Below are 18215 nucleotides of genomic sequence, written 5' to 3' on the forward strand. Positions count from 1 at the left end.
CCTCCTTCCTGTCGATGAGGACGAGCTTGGTTTCCCTGTGGTTGTCATGGAGACTGGCCACACTGAAATAAGGAAAACCCATTTCTGGAACATGGTGATGAGCCGTTTTCCAGTTTGGCATCTGGGGAACCTCACAGGTGTGCCCTGTGGGCTTCCTGATGACATTCGAGGGGTCTCCGGGCCCAGCTCCCTGAGGACTTTCATCTTCCCCCCTCCCCCTGGCCCCTAACCCAGAGTGCTGCCCAGTGGGTGTTAGTGGGGGAGAGGAGGACCGTGATGAGAGGCGGGGGGAGGTCCTTGCAGCCGCCGCCCAGGCAGCAAGTGGGAGACGCATCTGATGCAACTTGAGGCCTTCTCAATTCTGAGGCATGTTGGGTACTTAGGCTGTGTACGTGTATACACACACATATTCTTGTTGAATGAATAAGTCAGTGAAACTGATGAATCAACAAATAACCCAACAAATGAAACTGATGAGTCAAGAATAAACCATAGGGTCCCGAACAGTGATTTCCACCCCCGACAGTGACCTGGACTGTGGAGGGAATCTTGGCTTCCTGACTGTTCACCAGCAGGGAGAGAGTGAAGGCTCTGACCAGCGCCCAGCGTGCACTCCCCACGATCGCAGGGACCTTGACGCAGTCTGTCCTGCTGCGCTGCGTGCTAGCAGGATATTCCCAAGAGCTTGCTCTCAGTGCGTGGGACAGGGTGGGAGCTGCCTGACTGAATGGGAGTTGTCCTAACTCACGCGTTGGCTTGTTTCAAGAAGGCAGAATTTGCAGTGCATTTAGTTTTCTGTGTACTTGACTCGGCGCCTCTTTTTCTGTTAATTCTGGAAAAGGCAGGAGGGCGTGGTGCAATCTGAAGAGGGTCCACAGAGGCAGGGTTTTAATCAGGCGGCGGGTGAATCTGCAAATCCGCAGACCACTGAGGACCGCAGCTTATCGCTTATCGTGTGCACCGGGCTGCCTGGGGAGAGAGCCACGGCCCCTATCAGCTCATGGATTCCCTCTGCGCCGTGAGTTTGGAGGGTGGATTAAGGATGTAATTACTGGGGAATCCAGCAGCAGAGAAATCCAAAAGCTCTCATCCATCTCTCCATGTACTTGACTTTAACCTGAGCTGTGACTGGTCCTCCCAGGCCATGTCTTGACTTTTGTGAGAGGCAAAGCTCCCACAGCCAAGATAGACCTGCTAACAGTCTCCTGGGAGAGAGTTAATCCCGGTCTCCTCTTTCTTGGCTGGGGTCTCCCAGAACCAGCCTAGCAAGAGCTGGTCCCACGCAGAGCCAGCCCCCTGCACCTCCCAGGATGGGAGTAGACCCAGATCAGAGGAGGGTTTTGGTGTCTGTATTTGATTTAACATCAGTGTGTACCTCTTTCTAGTAGGAATTCTACTAACAGTCATCTTGTCAGGGTTTTTCCTACTTACACAGTCATTTTCCTTTTTATAGCCATAATAGCTGTCTTCTAGAAAATACATACTTTGTACTTTGAACCATGAACCCCCAGCTCATTATAAAACATGACCTTGACCCTGAAGACAGCCAATGAGATCTGATTTCAAGCTGTAGGCCACAAATATATATATATTTTTAGCACCTGTCTAGTCAGCATTGGAGAAGGAAATGGCAACCCACTCCAGTGTTCTTGCCTGGAGAATCCCAGGGACAGGGGAGCCTGGTGGGCTGCCGTCTATGGGATAGCACAGAGTCAGACACGACTGACGAGACTTAGCAGCAGCAGCAGCAGCAGCAGCAGTCAGCATTAGCTATTCACTGGTGAAAAGTGTTGGTTGCCCAGTCGTGTCCAACTCTTTGCAGCTCCGTGGACTGCAGCCCACCAGGTTGCTCTGTCCATGGGATCCTCCAGGCAAGAATACTGGAGTTGGTAGCCATTCCCTTCTCCAGGTGATCTTCCCGACCCAGGGATCGAACCCAGGTCTCCTGCATTGCAGACAGACTCTTTACCATCTGAGCCACCTGGACTTCCCAATATTGGAATTCAAAAGCATGACACTGAAACAAATGTGTTCAGAATCGAAGATGGGTTCGCTCATCGTAAGTGCTACTTACTGAAATGAGGTAACATTTAGAATATTTAATACATAGAATGATCGCTACACTCAATGTCGGATAGTTACATGAAGTATTCTCAGGTTAAGCTCAGAGCAAGTCTCTGTTGTAACCAACTGGTTTTGCCAGTGGGGGCAGTATCCTACCGTAAGCACAGTTTATATACATTATTTCACTTGAACAACTCTTCTTGAAAAGAGGAATTGCTCCCATTTTGCAGATGGACACGGAGGCTCAAGGAGGCTACTCCTCTGAACTAAGATTTGAACCCAGAGCCCTTTGTCTCCAAAGCCCAGCCCTCAAACACTCCGTTACACAGCTTTGCTCTCTGCTGCCGAGTCCTCACTGCACTTGGTAGAGACAGTGGCAGAAGGCGGTGCTTTCCCAAGCCCTGCAGATGCTCGGCTCACCCCAGCACGCTCAGGCGACCAGGCTAGGTTTCCCTCATCGGACGTGGTGACCACTCTGTATCGTGATGAATGCAGACACACACACGCTGGCCTGGAACGGCACATGTGCATGAAATCCTTAGGATGCAAGCTAAGAATTAGAATCAGGACTGTGTTTATCTTATCCTCTTTGCATCCAGCAAGAGAGAGAGAATAAGGTGAGAGCAGAGGGAAGACGGAGGAGGGAACACTTGTTAGGTCACACAATGAGACGGTCCTATGTGTAAAGACACTGGTGGGAAGCTTAGAGTAGCTTTCTAGAAATACGTGTCTAGAGGGAAGAAGGGGCTTCCGAGGTCCTGGTAAGGCAGCTGCCACCGTGGCTAGAGTGTCTGTCGGACACTTGTTTATACATAGTCCATCCTCGCCTTACACAGTCAGTACTAGGGGCGGCAGTCTTCTCGAAATAAGCAGGTGGTGAGGTGCTGGCATCTGGATCAACAACCAGTCTGGTATCTGTGGGCGGAGTGTCATCTGGAGGGCAGACTTTTTGCAATTCCAAAGAGCATCTTCTGGCATGGAGACTCATGTCTGGGACAGAGGAACAGGCTGGGCTGGGCTTTTTCCCAAAGTCATGGCCCCCTGGGATCAGCAGGCCTGAGTCAGAGAACTAGAGACACCATGGCTGATGCTGAAGCTCGGTCTTCTTGTTGAAACGAAGATGTAAACACAAATTCAGACTTTGTCCCCCAGAGGAGCGCCTTTGCTCACGCCCTTAAAAAGACATTACAGGAGACTTCCTCAGTGGTCCAACAGTTAAGAATCTGCCTTGCAATGCAGGGGTCGCGGGTTTGATCCCTGGTGGGGGGACCAAGACCCCACATGCCATGGAGCAACTAAGCCCAAGCTCCGCCACTACTGAGCCCACACGTCGCAACTAGAGAGAAGCCTGTGTATCACAACAAAAGATCCCACGTGAGCCACAAAGATCCTGAGTGCTGCAGCGAGACCTGATGCAGTCAAATTTTTTTTTTTTTAAGGATTTTGCAAACTCCGAATGCCAAATCCTGGAAGGAGTTGGATTCCTGATCATTTTCTTTAGATCTAGAATTTCTCCTAAAGCCCTTGAGTCGTACTTGGTTTCCCTGTAGTCAGACCCCCTGAACAATGGCCTCGCCCTTAGGGAGAAGGGGGCACACCCTAGGGTGCCAGTGTCCCCTGCCCACCCTGGACTCCCAGTTTCCTGGGGCAAGTTTCCCGGGCTTGGCCGAGCCGGACAAAGCCTGGCTGGCCTGAAAGTCGCAAGCTCAGAGGACCAGCAGTGCCATCTTGTGGGAGAGCTCTTGAAACGCCTGACATCAGGCCGAAGGAGGGAGGCAGCCTTGACTGCCAAGCTTCGAACAGTTAGAGACAAAGCGGTGCCTGGGCGCAGTCAAGTGCGAGGGCTCCCTCTGGGCACCAGGCATGCTAATTAGGATTTTGGTGTCCAGAAAATTAATAACTTTAATAAGCGAATGCCAAGCCAGAAAGATATTTCAAGAATTAACAGTGGCCAGGAAGGATTTTTTGCTTGCCTTCCATTTACTAGGAAATCTATTCAACATCACCCCAGGTGGTATATATTTCTCAGTAAACTCTGAACACAGAGTCACAGACTATAGCCACAGCTTCAGCTTCTGGACCACCTCCAGGCCCAGTCCTCCCAGCAAGGAGATAGCTTTTCTCAGGAGTCCGTCACAGGACCTGAGCCCAAACTGGCCCACTTCCATCACTAAGAGATGAGAGGCTTGGACCCCAGGCACTCTGCTGACAACAGCAGATGAAGCCAAGCCCCTTCCTTCTCACTGGGCTGTGGCGTCGTGTCCTTCCTGTTACACACGTGGGTGCACATGCTCACACTCAGATCTCAGCCTAAACTCCACGTCTCAAGGTCTGCTCTGGGTTCCTTCTACAAAGTACCCCCACCCCAACCACCCGCACCCCGCATCCCGGGTGTTAGCCGCTCTTCAGAAAATGAAATCGAGACTCTGATGCAACTTTCTGGGTCTGAGCATTCATCAGAGCCCTGCTGCCCGATTCCCAGGCAGCTTTGACCTTTAGGGAGATTTTAAGAGTACAGTCCCTTTCTGAGCACTCACATGCTTTCTCACCAGGAAGGGCGGGAGCATCACGTGATGATGGCTCCCAGGTCCTCACGTAGCCGACATGAGGATGCTCCCGCCGCCACTACCAGCGTCCCCACCAGCTTCCTTGCCGGCTTGCTTCCTGTGCTGTGACCACAGCTGTGGGTGGACAAGAAGCTGGTAGGCCAGGTGGAGCTGCCCCCTGCAGGGCAGCCGCCCCACCTTAAGCTCAAGCGGCCTTATCACTGTCCAGGCTTTGTTCCAGTCTTCCGTGGGCTGGGAAACTAACAAGCAGGCCGTTCCAATCGGGTCAAACAGGAATCAGATAGACTGAGGACCCAGAGGGCTTCTTTTCTTCAAGTCCATGGTTTGGTGACATCTGTGTATGTATCTCAGATCCTCTTTTTGCTTACCTGGAAGCTTCTCTGTCCCAGATCAGCAGGGTTATTCTACACGGTCAGGGGATCTGAAGATGAGACAGAACTGAGCCAGCTGTGAATCAGGGGTGGAGACATAGGAGGACTGGGGATGTCCTCGTCACCCCAGCACCTGCCATTTGTGGAGTACCTGCTGTGTGCCAAGCAGCGTGCGTATGTGTAGCACCTGGTGAGAGAAGGTCCACTGCCACCCATTCCACAGATGAGCAAACTGAGCCTCAGAAGGTCAGACACCAGCCCACCCACCAATCACTGGCAGAGTTGGGATGGTCTGACATCAGAACCCACACTCAGCTGGCATCCACCTGCCACCGTCCTCTGGGCCTCCTTCTTAGACCGTGTAGACTACATTTTGACTCAATGGATAGTTTGAAACCAAGCTTTGCTCCTGAAGCTTGGGAGCTGAGACGTGGGCAACGGTGGGGCCCATGAACCAACACAGCACAGAGCTGAGGGGTCCAGGCCTGCGTCCTCCAGGCTGTGCTTCCAAGGACCACGAACAAAGTGCAGCCTCTTCAGCCACCGCGCCTTCACCTGTAACGAGGGAAACACCTGCTGAAGAGCATCAGGTGCATTAATAACTTATATGGAAGTGCTCCGTGCCCTAGTTAAGTGCTAGAGACATAAATGATGGTTTTCAAGGAAAAAGAATCTGTTACCAAGTCAGAAAGAAAGTGCTGAGGCTGATTTGAATACCTTGTACTGTCTGCCTGGATAGTGGATCCTCTGACTGCATGTAGATTACTTACTTTAAAAATCTGCAACTCTAAATCGTGTGTAAAATCCGGAATCTAAAAATAGAGGCTGTTCCATGACCCAGTTCTCAGCCCTGAAATGAGGGCAACAGGCTAACGCTCTGGGCTGCCCTTGTTCCAAGTCTGGCTCAGAGTGCTTATCCACTACGCAGGCATCAGGTGACTTACTGGACCTCTCTGATTTACTGTCCCCTCACCTGTAAAATGGGCTTCCCAAGTGGCTCAGCAGGTAAAGAATCCATCTGCAATGCAGGAGACCCAGGTTCGATCCCTGGATCGGGCAGATCCCTGTGGAAAAGGAAATGGCAACCCACTCCAGGATTGTTGCCTGGGAAATCCCATGGTCAGAGGAGCCATCATAGAGTTGGACACGACTAAGCACCTAACACATATATGACAGGTGAATACTGGAAACCCACATGCATCAAATGTTTGGCAGCTACACAGGCCAAGTGTGAGAGAGCTGCGGTATCTGCTGATGTATGGGAGGGTTGCTGCTGCTACTGCTAAGTCGCTTCGGTCATGTCCGACTTTGTGTGACCCCCACAGACAGCAGCCCACCAGGCTCCTCTGTCCCTGGGATTCTCCAAGCAAGAATACCAGAGTGGGTTGCCATTTCCTTCTCCAATGCATGCATGCATGCTAAGTCACTTCAGTCGTGTCTGACTCTGTGCAACCCCATGGACAGCAGCCCACCCAGGCTCCTCTGTCCACGGGATTCTCCAGGCAAGAATGCTGGAGCGGATTGCCCTTTCCATGGGACAGTTAAAGGGGCTCTAAATTCCCGCTAATTCCATCAGGTTTGCGGTTCCTTTAAATTTAAATAAATATGGTTTTCAAAGACTGAAAAGGCCTAAGGATGTGGGGAGGGCAGGAATGATATTTTTCACTGTCTCTGTTTCGTGAAAGTAATGTTGCTTCTTCAAACCAACATCTGTCAGAATGATTCTCATCAGATTAAATAAATCCTCAAAGCTGCTCTCACAGTTTATAGAATCTTGGAAATGTAGGTTATGCTTCACGTGGAACCCTAATGGAATTTAAACAAGTGTGTTTTTGCAAGCACAGCTTGGAGAGCACACACTTTACTGGGGTTTGTGAATTTAAGCTACCATGTCTCAAGTTTAGAGAGGGTTTTTACTACAGGAAGGTAATAGACAATCCCTGACCAGTTTGAGATGCTATTAATTGAAGATGGAAAAGACCAAGTCTGATGAAAACCAGCACTGCACACACAGTCTGCCAAACAGACATGTGGAAACAGAGATCGCTCTTAGATAAGACACGAGGGGCTAGCCTTCAGTCGGTCACCTCTGCACAGGCAGTTGCCTTGTGTCCTTATGGTTGGTTATGGCCTTTTCAGTGTTTTAGAGGAGAGAGGACTTTGTTGGGGGCAGTGGATTTTATGCTATAAAGATCTTGAATGATCAATACAAATGTTTATTATTCCCTGCCATAAGAAAGCTTATCCTTAAAATTAGTTGCTAAATCTAAGCACAATGAAATACCACTTCACACCCACTGGGCTGGCTTCTATCAAAAATAAATAACAGAAAATAATTAGTGGTGAGGGGGCTTCCCTGGTGGTCCAGGGGCTAAGGCTCTGAGTTCCCAAAGCAGGGAACCCAGGCTTGATCCCTGGTCAGAGATCTAACCAGTCCATCCTAAAGAAAGTCAACCCTGAATATTCATTGGGAGGACTGGTGCTGAAGCTGAAGCTGAAGCTCCAATGCTTTGGCCACTGATGGGAAGAAGTGACTCATTAGAAAAAACCTGATGCTGGGAAAGATTAAAGGCGGGAGGAGAATGGGACGACAGAGGATGAGATGGTTGGATGGCATCACCAACTCTATGGATATGAGTTTGAGCAAGCTCCAGGAGATAGGAAAAAACAGTGAAGCCTGGAGTGCTGCAGTCAGGGGATTGCAAAGCATCAGACACGACTTAGCGACTGACCAACAACAGGGAACTAGATCCCAAGTGCTGCAACTGAAAGCTCCTGCATGCCACAGAGAAGATGGAGGGTCCCAAGTGCTGCAGCCAAGACCCGCCCTCACCAAATGAATAAATTAAATAAATAAATGTATAATTTTTTTAAGTGGTGAGTGTGTGGAGAAATTGAGCCCGTATGCATTGCTGGTGTGAATCTAAGATGTGGAAACACTATGGAAAGCCATTCGGTGCTTCCTCTAAAATATTAGAATCCAGAGCATGGTTCTCAAGCTTCCAATGGGAAACCCTTGGCTGTGAAATACCTGGAGGTGGAGCTGGTGGGTGATTTGGAGCAGTCGAGGCATGGTGTTCTTGGATTCCAGACAAATCCAAACATAATGACATCAGAGACTTACACTTGGACCAAACTTACTCATCCCTGGCTTGCTGTTGATCCTGTAGCCAAGCCATATTTGTAAAAAAAAATAACCAACCCAGTTAACCACACAACAAAAGCTAAATAAAACAAAACCAGCGTCATGTGGGGAACATTTCTGTGCTGCTTAGTAAGACTTGAAGTCCTTAGTCTCATGGAGTAACAGAACTTACTTGGGGGAATTTCAAGTGTTTTTGCTAAACTCTTTGGTATTAAAAGACACTTCCTCCTTGGAAGAAAAGCTATGACCAATCTAGACAGCATATTAAAAAACAGAGACATTACTTTGCCAACAAAGGTCTGTCTATTCAAAGCTATACAGTAGTCATGTATCGATGTGAGAGTTGGACTATAAAGAAAGCTGAGTGCTGAAGAATTGATGCTTTTGAACTGTGGTGTTGGAGAAGACTCTTGAGAGTCCCTTGGTCACCAAGGAAATCCAACCAGTCCATCCTAAAGGAAATCAGTCCTGAATATTCATTGGAAGGACTGATGCTGAAGCTGAAGCTCCAATACTTTGGCCACCTGATGTGAAGATCTGACTCATTTGAAAAGACCCTGATGCTGGGAAAGACTGAAGGTGGGAGGAGAAGGGGACGATAGAGGATGAGATGGCTGGATGGCATCACCAACTTGATGGACATGAGTTTGAGTAAACTCTGGGAGGTGGTGATGGACAGGGAGGCCTGGCGTGCTGCAGTCCATGGGGTCGCAAAGAGTCGGACACGATTGAGTGACTGAACTGAACTTCCAATGTAAACAGCGAACTTTCTGAATGCTGGGACTTTTGCCTGCAGCAAAAGAAAGCTAAAACGAGTGATTTCCTTCCAAGGTAGAGCAGCAGAGCTGGTGGGAGGTGGGCTGGGCAGCTCAAGGGTGATGATTCCACTCTGTCTGCCCACAGGACCAGCCTTAAGCCAAGCCACCTGCTTCCCAGAGCTGCCCTCACCCCACTGTCCACCCTGACTGGCCAGCCTTGGATTCACCTAATGGCTTCTGGGTCCTCTTATCTCTCATTGAGACATTTCAGAAGCGTGCACACCTGTGTACTACCTGGAACTGTGTTGGGGGCCAGAGTGAGGTACTCCACCCATGGCAAAGGTCATGAGGAAGGAGGCTCGACATACGCAAAGGCGGGATCGAGCCTCAGGAGTCCCCCTGGAAATCCTCGAGCGTCTACCCCCATAACCAGAGCCTGCCTACTTTACTACTTTGTGCTCTTACCTACGCCTCTGACTTTACGGGGGGCTGTCCCCCACCACCTCTTTCGGAGAAGGAGTTAACCTAGAGCTCCAGTCAATAAAAACTCTTGGGTGTGACAAGAGTATTTTAACCTACAAACTCCTCTGAAGGTTCTCTGGCCTGCCTGACAGGCTTGTCCGGCCACATGTGATCGCTCACAGCCTCCCAACCGTGAGAGGCACAAGATGCTTTAAACCTTCTAAAAACAGGTTCCTTAGAAAAGTTAGAAAACTATTAGTATAAGTATAATGGGCTGATTAGAAATTGTATTGGTGAAGGGTTTTTCATTTGTTGAGCCAATGTTTGTTGCTAAGTCTCCATATCCCCTGCCCTTACACACATTAATGAATATATAGAATTAACCTTTGATATTAATCACGTTAGACCTTAGGCTAAGTAAATTCTTTCCTTAACTGAAACCCACTACACCCTCACCCTGTAGGAATGTAACTTTATTTGGGTGGCGTCTGTTTTGAGAATAATCAGCCCTGGAGAAATAAGTGTCCTGATTGACTGACCGCTGTCACAAGGAGAGGGTCGTAAATTGTCAGCAGGCCCCCCTGGCCAGAAGATGATGTAACACCCCTAAGACCTCTGTATACATTTGTATGAAGCACCTGACTTTGATAAAAGTCAGGACTGCTGACCCCGCGTGACTTTTGCATAACATCTCAGTGTATAAAAGTAGACCATGGAAAATAAAGAATTGGGATCAGTTTCTCGAAATACTGGTCTCCCCATGTCGCTCTCTCTCCCACTCTGGCTGAGTCTCCATCTGGAGCGCGGAACCCACCATGCTTACTAATTATGCCTGGGCTTCTAAGATCCGACCGGGGAGGCCTCAGTGTCTCCTCTCCTTCGGGAGAACGGAAGGACGCCTGCGGCCTACGTAAGTGGTGCAAACTTCTTGTCTTGAAGTTTTATTGGTCTCCCGCGTAAACCAAGCTACTCAGCCTCTTTTCTCCACTGAATTTTCCTACTGAGCTATCCTTATTCTATTACTCTTTATATCTTTAATTAATATCTAATTGAAGCTATTGTATCCTGATCCTCGCCTATGCCGTCTCTCCTTCGAATACCCTGGATCAGCCGGGGCTGGTCCCCGGCAGAACTGTGTTGTGATGCTTCTAAACTATGACACGTGCGGTTATTTTTATAAAGGCATATGTGTGAGTGCTAAGTAACCTCAGTCATGTCCGACTCTTGCGACCCCATGGACAGTAGCCTGCCAGGCTCCTCTGTCCGTGAGATTCTCCAGGCGAGAATACTGGAGTGGGTTGCCATGCCTTCCTCCAGGGGATCTTTCCGATCCAGGGATTGAACCCATAGAAGAGTTTATAATATCATAGAAGTATGCTCACCAGATACTAAGTGCAGAATGCAGACTACAAAACAAGGAGACTCTTTTGGTAAGAAGACAATTTAATAAGGAAACAAGTGCATCTCTCTGTCCACAAAAAGGAAGGCTAGAAGGACGTCCCGCACGTCAACAGTAGTTCTCTCCAGGTAGCAGAACTACAAGTGATATTAACGTGCTTGGCTTGTTGCTTTTGAACAATGAACATGTAGTGCTTTCATCCTAAATCCTGTTCCCTCAGTATTGGTGACAGGGTGGGTCAGTCAGTATGATGAAAGAGATTAAGAAATAGCAAGAGCTTCACAAGGACCTTACTTTTTCTTTTCTTTTCTTTTTTTATTCTTTGGCTACACCATGGGACATGCAGGATCTTAGTTCCCTAAGACAGTGAAGTGAAAGTGTTAGTCTCTAAGTCTTGTCTGACTCTTTTGTGACCCCCATGGACTGTAGCCTGCCAGGCTCCTCTGTCCATGGGGTTTCTCAGGCAACAGTACTGGAAGGGGTTGCCATGCCCTCCTCTGGGGATCTTCCTGACTCAGGGATCGATCCCAAGTCTCCTGCATTGTGGGCAGATTCTTGACCGTCTGAGCCACCAGGGAAGCCCCTCAGTTCCCTAACGAGGGATCAAACCTGTGCCACCTGCAGCGGAAGCATGGACCTTATGTTTTTAATACTTGGCATCCCAGAAAGGCCAAGAGCTTTGCATCGATCGGCTCTGAGAATCTCACCCGTTAGAAGTTTCTGGAAGCCAAGGACTCTGGCAAGGGGAGCGCCTCACAGCCCAGAGGACCAGAGGCTCCTTGCTGGAGTCTCCTGTTCTCTTGTGACCCTGCCCCTTCCCTGCTCCAGGGACCACCCAGGTCCACAGTCTGCTGAGACCAAAACCACTGGGCTTGCCCATAGCTGAAGGATTGACCAAAAACAAAGAGAATGCTTTTCAGCAACACGTCCTCTGTCTGCTACAGCGTTCTCCCTCTCCGCCTGAGCTCAGCCTCAGGAGGAAGGGGACCCCCGGGTGTCTGGAGCATGGCGGCCATCGGGTCCATGTGATGAAATAACAGCCAGAGGCGTGCTCCCGCCTCCCTCCGGGGGCTCCTTATGTGCCATGTGGTCACGAAGTCAGTCTCCCCATTCGCATCACCTGCGTGTTCCTCTCTGAGAGTCGTGGTGGTCCATGTCTTTTCCTTCTTGTCTTCCAGTCCACCCAAGCCGACCGTGTTTATCTCCGGAGTCATCGCCCGGGTAAGAGCCCTTTCATCATTTCAGGGTTTCAGCACGCAATATCCTGATTCCTCCTGTCCTTACTCCACCCCGCTCATCCACCCGGGAGCCGGGGGTGGGGTGGCTCTTAGTTGCCCGCCTGTCCACGGAACGTGCTTCTGTGGTCAGGGACAGACTGGGTGGTGGCCAGGAAGAGCCCAGAGCACCTGCCTGCCTCTCCTCCACCCTCTTCTGTCTTCTTTCTCTTTAGACTTGACCAGTGTCAGCAGCCTGTCCACAGGCCAAAGGGTTTCTGGGGGATCTGTGAGCTGACAATGTTTTTACATTTTTTAATGGTTGAAGAAATTTGAAATAAGAATTACATGGCAATACCTGTGAAGTGTTAGTCGCTGAGTCAGGTTCAACTCTTTTGTGACCCCATGGACTATAGCCCACCAGGCTCCTCTGTCCATGGGATTCAAAACGACCACAAGAACTGCTCTAGCAGAAGAAAGCCACCCAACACCCAAGCTTAGTTCTGAGTGAGTCATGTGGTACCTGACCCCTGGTGTGGGGGCAGAGATGGTGAGCTTTCTCACCTTCTGGAAGGTACATGGGTCTTTGTGCCCCTTTAAACTCCCCAAAAAGCCTCAGGACCTCCCCACAGTCCTAGGAGATGGGTTTCCACCTTCCAACAGGTTGTCCACTCCACCACCCACCCACTCGCACAGGGAAGCCAGAGAATGCTGGGTTTGGTTCTTGCTCATGAACTTATTCAGGCTTCCCTGGTGGCTCAGACAGGAAAGAATCCACCTGCAATGGAGACACGTGTTTGATCCCTGGGTCAGGAAGATCCCCTGGAGGAAGGAAATGGCTCCCCCACTCCAGTATTCTTGCCTGGGAAATCCCATGGACAGAAGAGCCTGGTAGGCTACAGTCCATGGAATCACAGAGAGTCAGACATGACTGAGTGACTGAGCAGACAGGCGTGCATGAACTCAACCAGCTGTCCACGGTTGATGAGACAGTGCTCTGAGCCAGTGCTTTCCGTGTCTTCCCACAGGGTGACAAGGACTTCCCTCCAGCGGCCGCCCAGGTGGCCCACCAGAAGCCCCATGCCTCCATAGACAGGCATCCCTCCCCGAGGACCCAGCACATCCAGCAACCTCGCAAGTGACCAGCGACGACCCAGCGCCCTCACCAGCCACACCTTGGTTCCCTGACACTATTTCCTCTGGCGAAGAGAACTGGCATCTTCCTCAAAACACTGCCCCATCGGGAAATCTAAGACAAAGCAAAGCGCCCATTCTTTAGCCTTCAATTTCCAGCTCTAGAATCAGACCCCCAAACCTCACTTCCAGGGAGTCCTGGCTGATGTCTTTCAAGGACCATCACGCCTCTCTCTGTGCCCTGAGCAGAACTTACCAAGACCTGAGTGACGTGACATTGTTCCCAGTTTAGCTTCAGTTCTGGTTCATCAGTTGCCCTGCCAGTGGTCTTAAAAATTAGCAGGCACAAATCTGGGAGGATTAGATTAAAGTCAGGGGAAAGCTCAATCATTGCATGCTTTTTAGTAATAGGACAATCAAATCTTAACACCTAGAGGGAAGAGAAAGAGATGAAGGCGTTAATTTCAGAAAACCTGAGTAGGGAGGATATGCAGCAGACAACAGCATCGCTGAATTTCCCTCCCTTGTGTGAGGAGGGATCCGAGCTCTCCCAGAAAAGCCAGAGAAGAGCCTACCACTTTGAAGAGGCTCTTTTATTCCAAGAGTCACCTGGCTGAAAAATATTGCCCAAACACAATACTTCCAGAATGAGATTTCTCAGTGTGGGTCCCAAGTCCTGCACGGCCCCACCATCCACACAGGCTCACCAGGAAATCAAGGCGAACCTTCATTTTTTCAGTGATCACCTCGAGAACCGCTTTGGAGTTCTTGGAGTGATCCCTGACCAGGTGGAGGAATAGACACATGGCTAATCCTGGAACGCTAGAGCAAAAGCATTGACCACAGGGAAAGACGGAAGGGATGAAAACCTGCCTTTCCTCCCCGAGGGAAAAGTAGAAGCATCACCCACCACTGGAGCTGGAAAAGCCTGTTTGTCAGTCAGTCAGTGTCGGAACAACCTCTGCCCCAGGGCACCGTTCACTTAGGCACCTCAGATTACCCTCCGCTTTCTGCCTGGGTTTCCTGCCCAGAGCTGCCCTACACTGCTTACTGCCTCACAGTAACCGGGCGCCCTGCTTTTCTGAAAAGCAGTTGTTCGAATCTCCCGGAGCAGATGCTCTGGGAGCTGGTGTGGCCTGACTGGCCCACTTGCCAGTGCAGTATTTGCAGCAGGTCCGCAATGGGGGCAGCAGGCCCCCCACAGCCTTTCTGACACTCTTTCCAACTCCACGTCCACGACTGGTAAAGGTGACGCAGACCTAGCTTTCGCCCCTCTCTAAGGGAAAAGCCAGCCCTGCTTCACAGCCTAAAGGCGACTTGGTTTCCCCTCTCGTTGACTTCTGGAGCCGGGGTCTCACCCTCAAGGCAGTGCATAGTCACATCTCATATTTCTTCATCACTGAGATGTTCCTATAAACAGAGGCTGGCTTTTGGAGATGCCACCTGGGTGTGTAGCCTCCTCCCGGCAACCTCCCGGAGCCAGCATCTCTGAAGGATCCTGAGAGCAGGCAGCGCTGGGCCAGTCTGTGGACCGCTGCACACGCGCTGCAGAGATGAAGGCGCATCCTTGGCACCTTGCAGCGCTGCAGCCAGGAGCGCCGTGCTGTGCATTTTTCTTGTCCTTTTAGCTACATCTGGTGTGTATCTGTGGGCTTCTGATCATTGAAAGCAAATTGTTCCCCTGAATGAATTTATCAATGGTTAACTTCAAGAATAATCATTCTAATAAAGCTCCTGCGTGGTTTGTTTTCTCTTATATCTCAGAAATTGTTCTTTCTCATCTCGCTAGGGTTGCCAGATGGTTTCAAAAGAAATACGAACATGCAAAAATAAGGAGTATGTTCACAAATTGTTTCCCAGACACAAAGCCAAACTATTGGACCCCTGGCACCTCGAGTCTAATCGCCTCCTTTGAAATGTCATAAAGTGGAAAAGCTTTAATATGGTGGGTTAAAATGCACTCCTTGGGCCGAGCAGCTGGCCCTGTGCTCAGAAGGTCCTTTGGGAACAGACTTGGGAAGAATGATTAGTAGTAAGCCCAGGGGTGGCTGTGAGCAGCGTTTGACAAATAAGACATTCACCTAATTTATCCAAAGATCCCCTGGAACCCTTATGAGCAGGATGAGAAAATAATCCTAATTATTAGCTTTGAGATCCAGAGTCAGACTACAGATGTGAGCTGGGAGGGACCCTGACCTGTTTTCACCCTAGAAGGACAGGGCAGCTTGGTAGCCCTGAGCCAGGGGAGGGCACGTATGACCAGAGTCTGTGTCCCCAGCCCTGGCCTCCCCCGGCCCCTGGTGTCACCTCTGGAGGCTGCTGTTTGCATTCACGCCTCCACCCCCCTTTCTACGTTGAGGACAGAATGAGGGTCTTGCGCATTTAGTGTCACTGGGTAGAGAGTTGTTCTAGGTACATAACATTGACTTACCAGGCCATGTCACCTTCTGAGAAATGTTTGTGTAGACATTTGTTGGGAGGAGGTTACCAAACACTTCCTATGACTCATTAGGGCCCAGACCCTCCACTTAGAGAATGCAGCCTACCTTCTTCCAAAGTCTGTATTATCTTTCAGAATGATCTATATCTAAGCAGACCTGAGAATGACAAGAGCCACAGGTCTTCCACCATTTATTACACTCATTATATCTAGTTACTATATGACTGTGAAGGGCTTCCCTGGTGGTTCAGAGGGTAAAGAATCTGCCTGCAATGCAGGAGACCCAGGTTCGATCCCTGGGTTGGGTAGATCCCTTGGAGGAGGGTTAGGCAACCCCCTCCAGTATTCTTGGGCTTCCCTGGTGGCTCAGATGGTAAAGAATCTGCCTGCAATGCAGGAGCTGCAGGAGACCCAGGTTCGATCCCTGAGTCAGGAGGATCCCCTGGAGGAGGGCATGGCCACCCACTCCAGTATTATTGCCTGGAGACTCCCATGGACAGAGGAGCCTGGCTGGCTACAGTTCATGGGGTCACAAAGAGTCGGACATGGCTGAGTGACTAACACACACAAATAGAAATACCAAGCACACAACAAACGGGGCAGAATTGCCCCCCAGGGCGTTCCACATTGTCACAAACATCATTGTCACCTGCATTTGTTAGTTGCCACCATGACAAAGTACCCCAGACTGGAAACAGTGGAAATGCGTGAGCTCCTGGTCCTGGAGCCTAGAGGTTTGCAGTCAAGGTGTGGGCAGGGCCGCCTCCCCAGAAGCGGCAGGTGACTATCATCCTCGGCCTCCGCCACTTCCGGCGGCTGCTGGCAATGCCTAGTGATCACTGACTTGTTGCAACAGAGACCCAGGCTCTGCTTCTGTTGTCACTGGACTAGAGCCACCCCCATCCAGTGTGAAAAGTGGAAGCATTAGTCATTCAGTTGTGTCCTACTCTGCCACTCCATGCACTGTAGCCCGCCAGGCTCCTCTGTCCATGGGGTTCTCCAGGCAAGAATACTGAGGTGGGAGCACACCGGCCCTGGGAACGCAGGGGCCCCTCCGGGAAGGGTTGCGGGCTCCGCTTCCGCTCGCTGGGCCCCCGACCCGGCCACTGCTCCCAGGCCCAGGAGCGGTGATGCTAGCGGCCCCATGCACTGGGGGCTCCGGGCAGCGGGAACAGCCCGCTGCTCTCCCAGGGCACCTGGGCAAAAAAAAAAAAAAAGAATACTGGGGTGGGTTGCCATGCCCTCCTCCAGGGGATCTTCCTGATCCAGGGGTTGGACCCAGGTCTCCTGCATTGCAGGCAGATTCCTTACCATCTGAGCCACTAGGGAAGCCCACCTAGATGACCTCACCTCAACAAATCAGATCTGCAAGAAGCCTAATTCCAAATAAGGTCGTGTTCATGGACCCTGGGAATCAGGACCTGAACTATCTATCTTCTCGGGGGGACACTATTCAATTCAGGACCTCAACCACATGATGAAAAGCCAGAAACCTTGCTCCCAGCTCACACTGTTGGAATAGCTGTTCATTTGGTCAATTGGTTCCTGAGCTTTACTGTGAGAAAGTTTTGCCCACCACAGATTTTGTTACAGTGTTGCTGTACACAGAGCGGCCAAAGCCTGTGTGGGGGGGGGACAGGGAAGAGAGCAAGGCAGAAGTGCCAAGGGATGAGTGACCCAGGCCGTGGGGGGGCCGTCCACCCCCAGTTCTAGTAGCTCCTGAGATTGCAGCTCTCTGCTGCATGCATCCTCAGGTCAGAGTCACTATGTCCCAATAGCACATATCGTATCTTCTGTAAGAGTGCTCTACAGGTGGTAGTCAGCCCATTTTTCACAGATGGGAAGACTGAGACTGAAGCTTAGTGCCCAGGGTCAAAAGCCACTGTTAGCCAACACTGGTCCAGGGAAGATACACAAATGGCCAATAGGCACCCAAGAAATGCTCGAGATCATCAGTCACCAGAGAAATGCAAATCAAGACAGTGAGATACCTGTTCACACCCACGGAGATGGCAGGGATCAAAAGTCCAAATAATAAGCCTTGAAGACGGGGGGAAATCAGACCCGTGCGCAGTGACTCATAGAGAGAATGAAAAACGGTGCGGCCACTTAGGAAAACAGGCTGGCAGTTCCTCAAACAATTAAACAGAGTTACTGTGTGACCCAGCATGTCTATTATTTCTGTATATACCCCAAATAAATGAAAACACATGTCTGCACAAGAATTTGTACACAGATGTTTAGGGTAGCATTATATATAACAGCCAAAAGGTAAAAACAACCCAAATAGGTCCATCAACTGAAAACTGAATACATAAAATGTTATATACACACATACACACAAATGGAATATTACTCCATTGTAAATATCGTTCCATTATTTGGCCATGCAAACGAATGCAATACTGATCAATGGGACAATATGAGTGAACCTTGAGAATATTATGCTCAGTAAAAGAAGCCAGTCACAAAAGACCATGTATCATAAGATTCCATTTGCATGAAATGTCCAGAATCAGGAGATATCTAGAGACAGTGGCTGCGCAGGGCCTGGGGTTGGGGGGCAGGCAGGATACAGGGGGTGAGAGCTTAAGGAAACAGGGCTTCTTTTTGAGGTGATGGAAATGTTCTGAAATCAACTGAGGATGGACCTAGAGACTG

The 18215-nt window shown here is 50.1% G+C and overlaps 1 protein-coding gene across 1 annotated transcript in view; it reads left to right on the forward strand.

The window, feature by feature from the left end:
* Window positions 1-14870, forward strand: part of DAP (death associated protein) — a 68063-nt gene extending 53193 nt beyond the window's left edge. The window contains exons 3-4 of the mRNA XM_061393868.1: window positions 11945-11987; window positions 13009-14870. Of these exons, the coding sequence (XP_061249852.1) occupies window positions 11945-11987; window positions 13009-13122 (157 nt within the window). The 3' untranslated portion in view covers window positions 13123-14870. The remainder of the gene's footprint in view (window positions 1-11944; window positions 11988-13008) is intronic.
* Window positions 14871-18215: the final 3345 nt, after the last annotated feature.

The sequence above is a fragment of the Bos javanicus genome, chromosome 20, assembly GCF_032452875.1.
Source record: "Bos javanicus breed banteng chromosome 20, ARS-OSU_banteng_1.0, whole genome shotgun sequence".
NCBI lineage: Eukaryota > Metazoa > Chordata > Mammalia > Artiodactyla > Bovidae > Bos > Bos javanicus.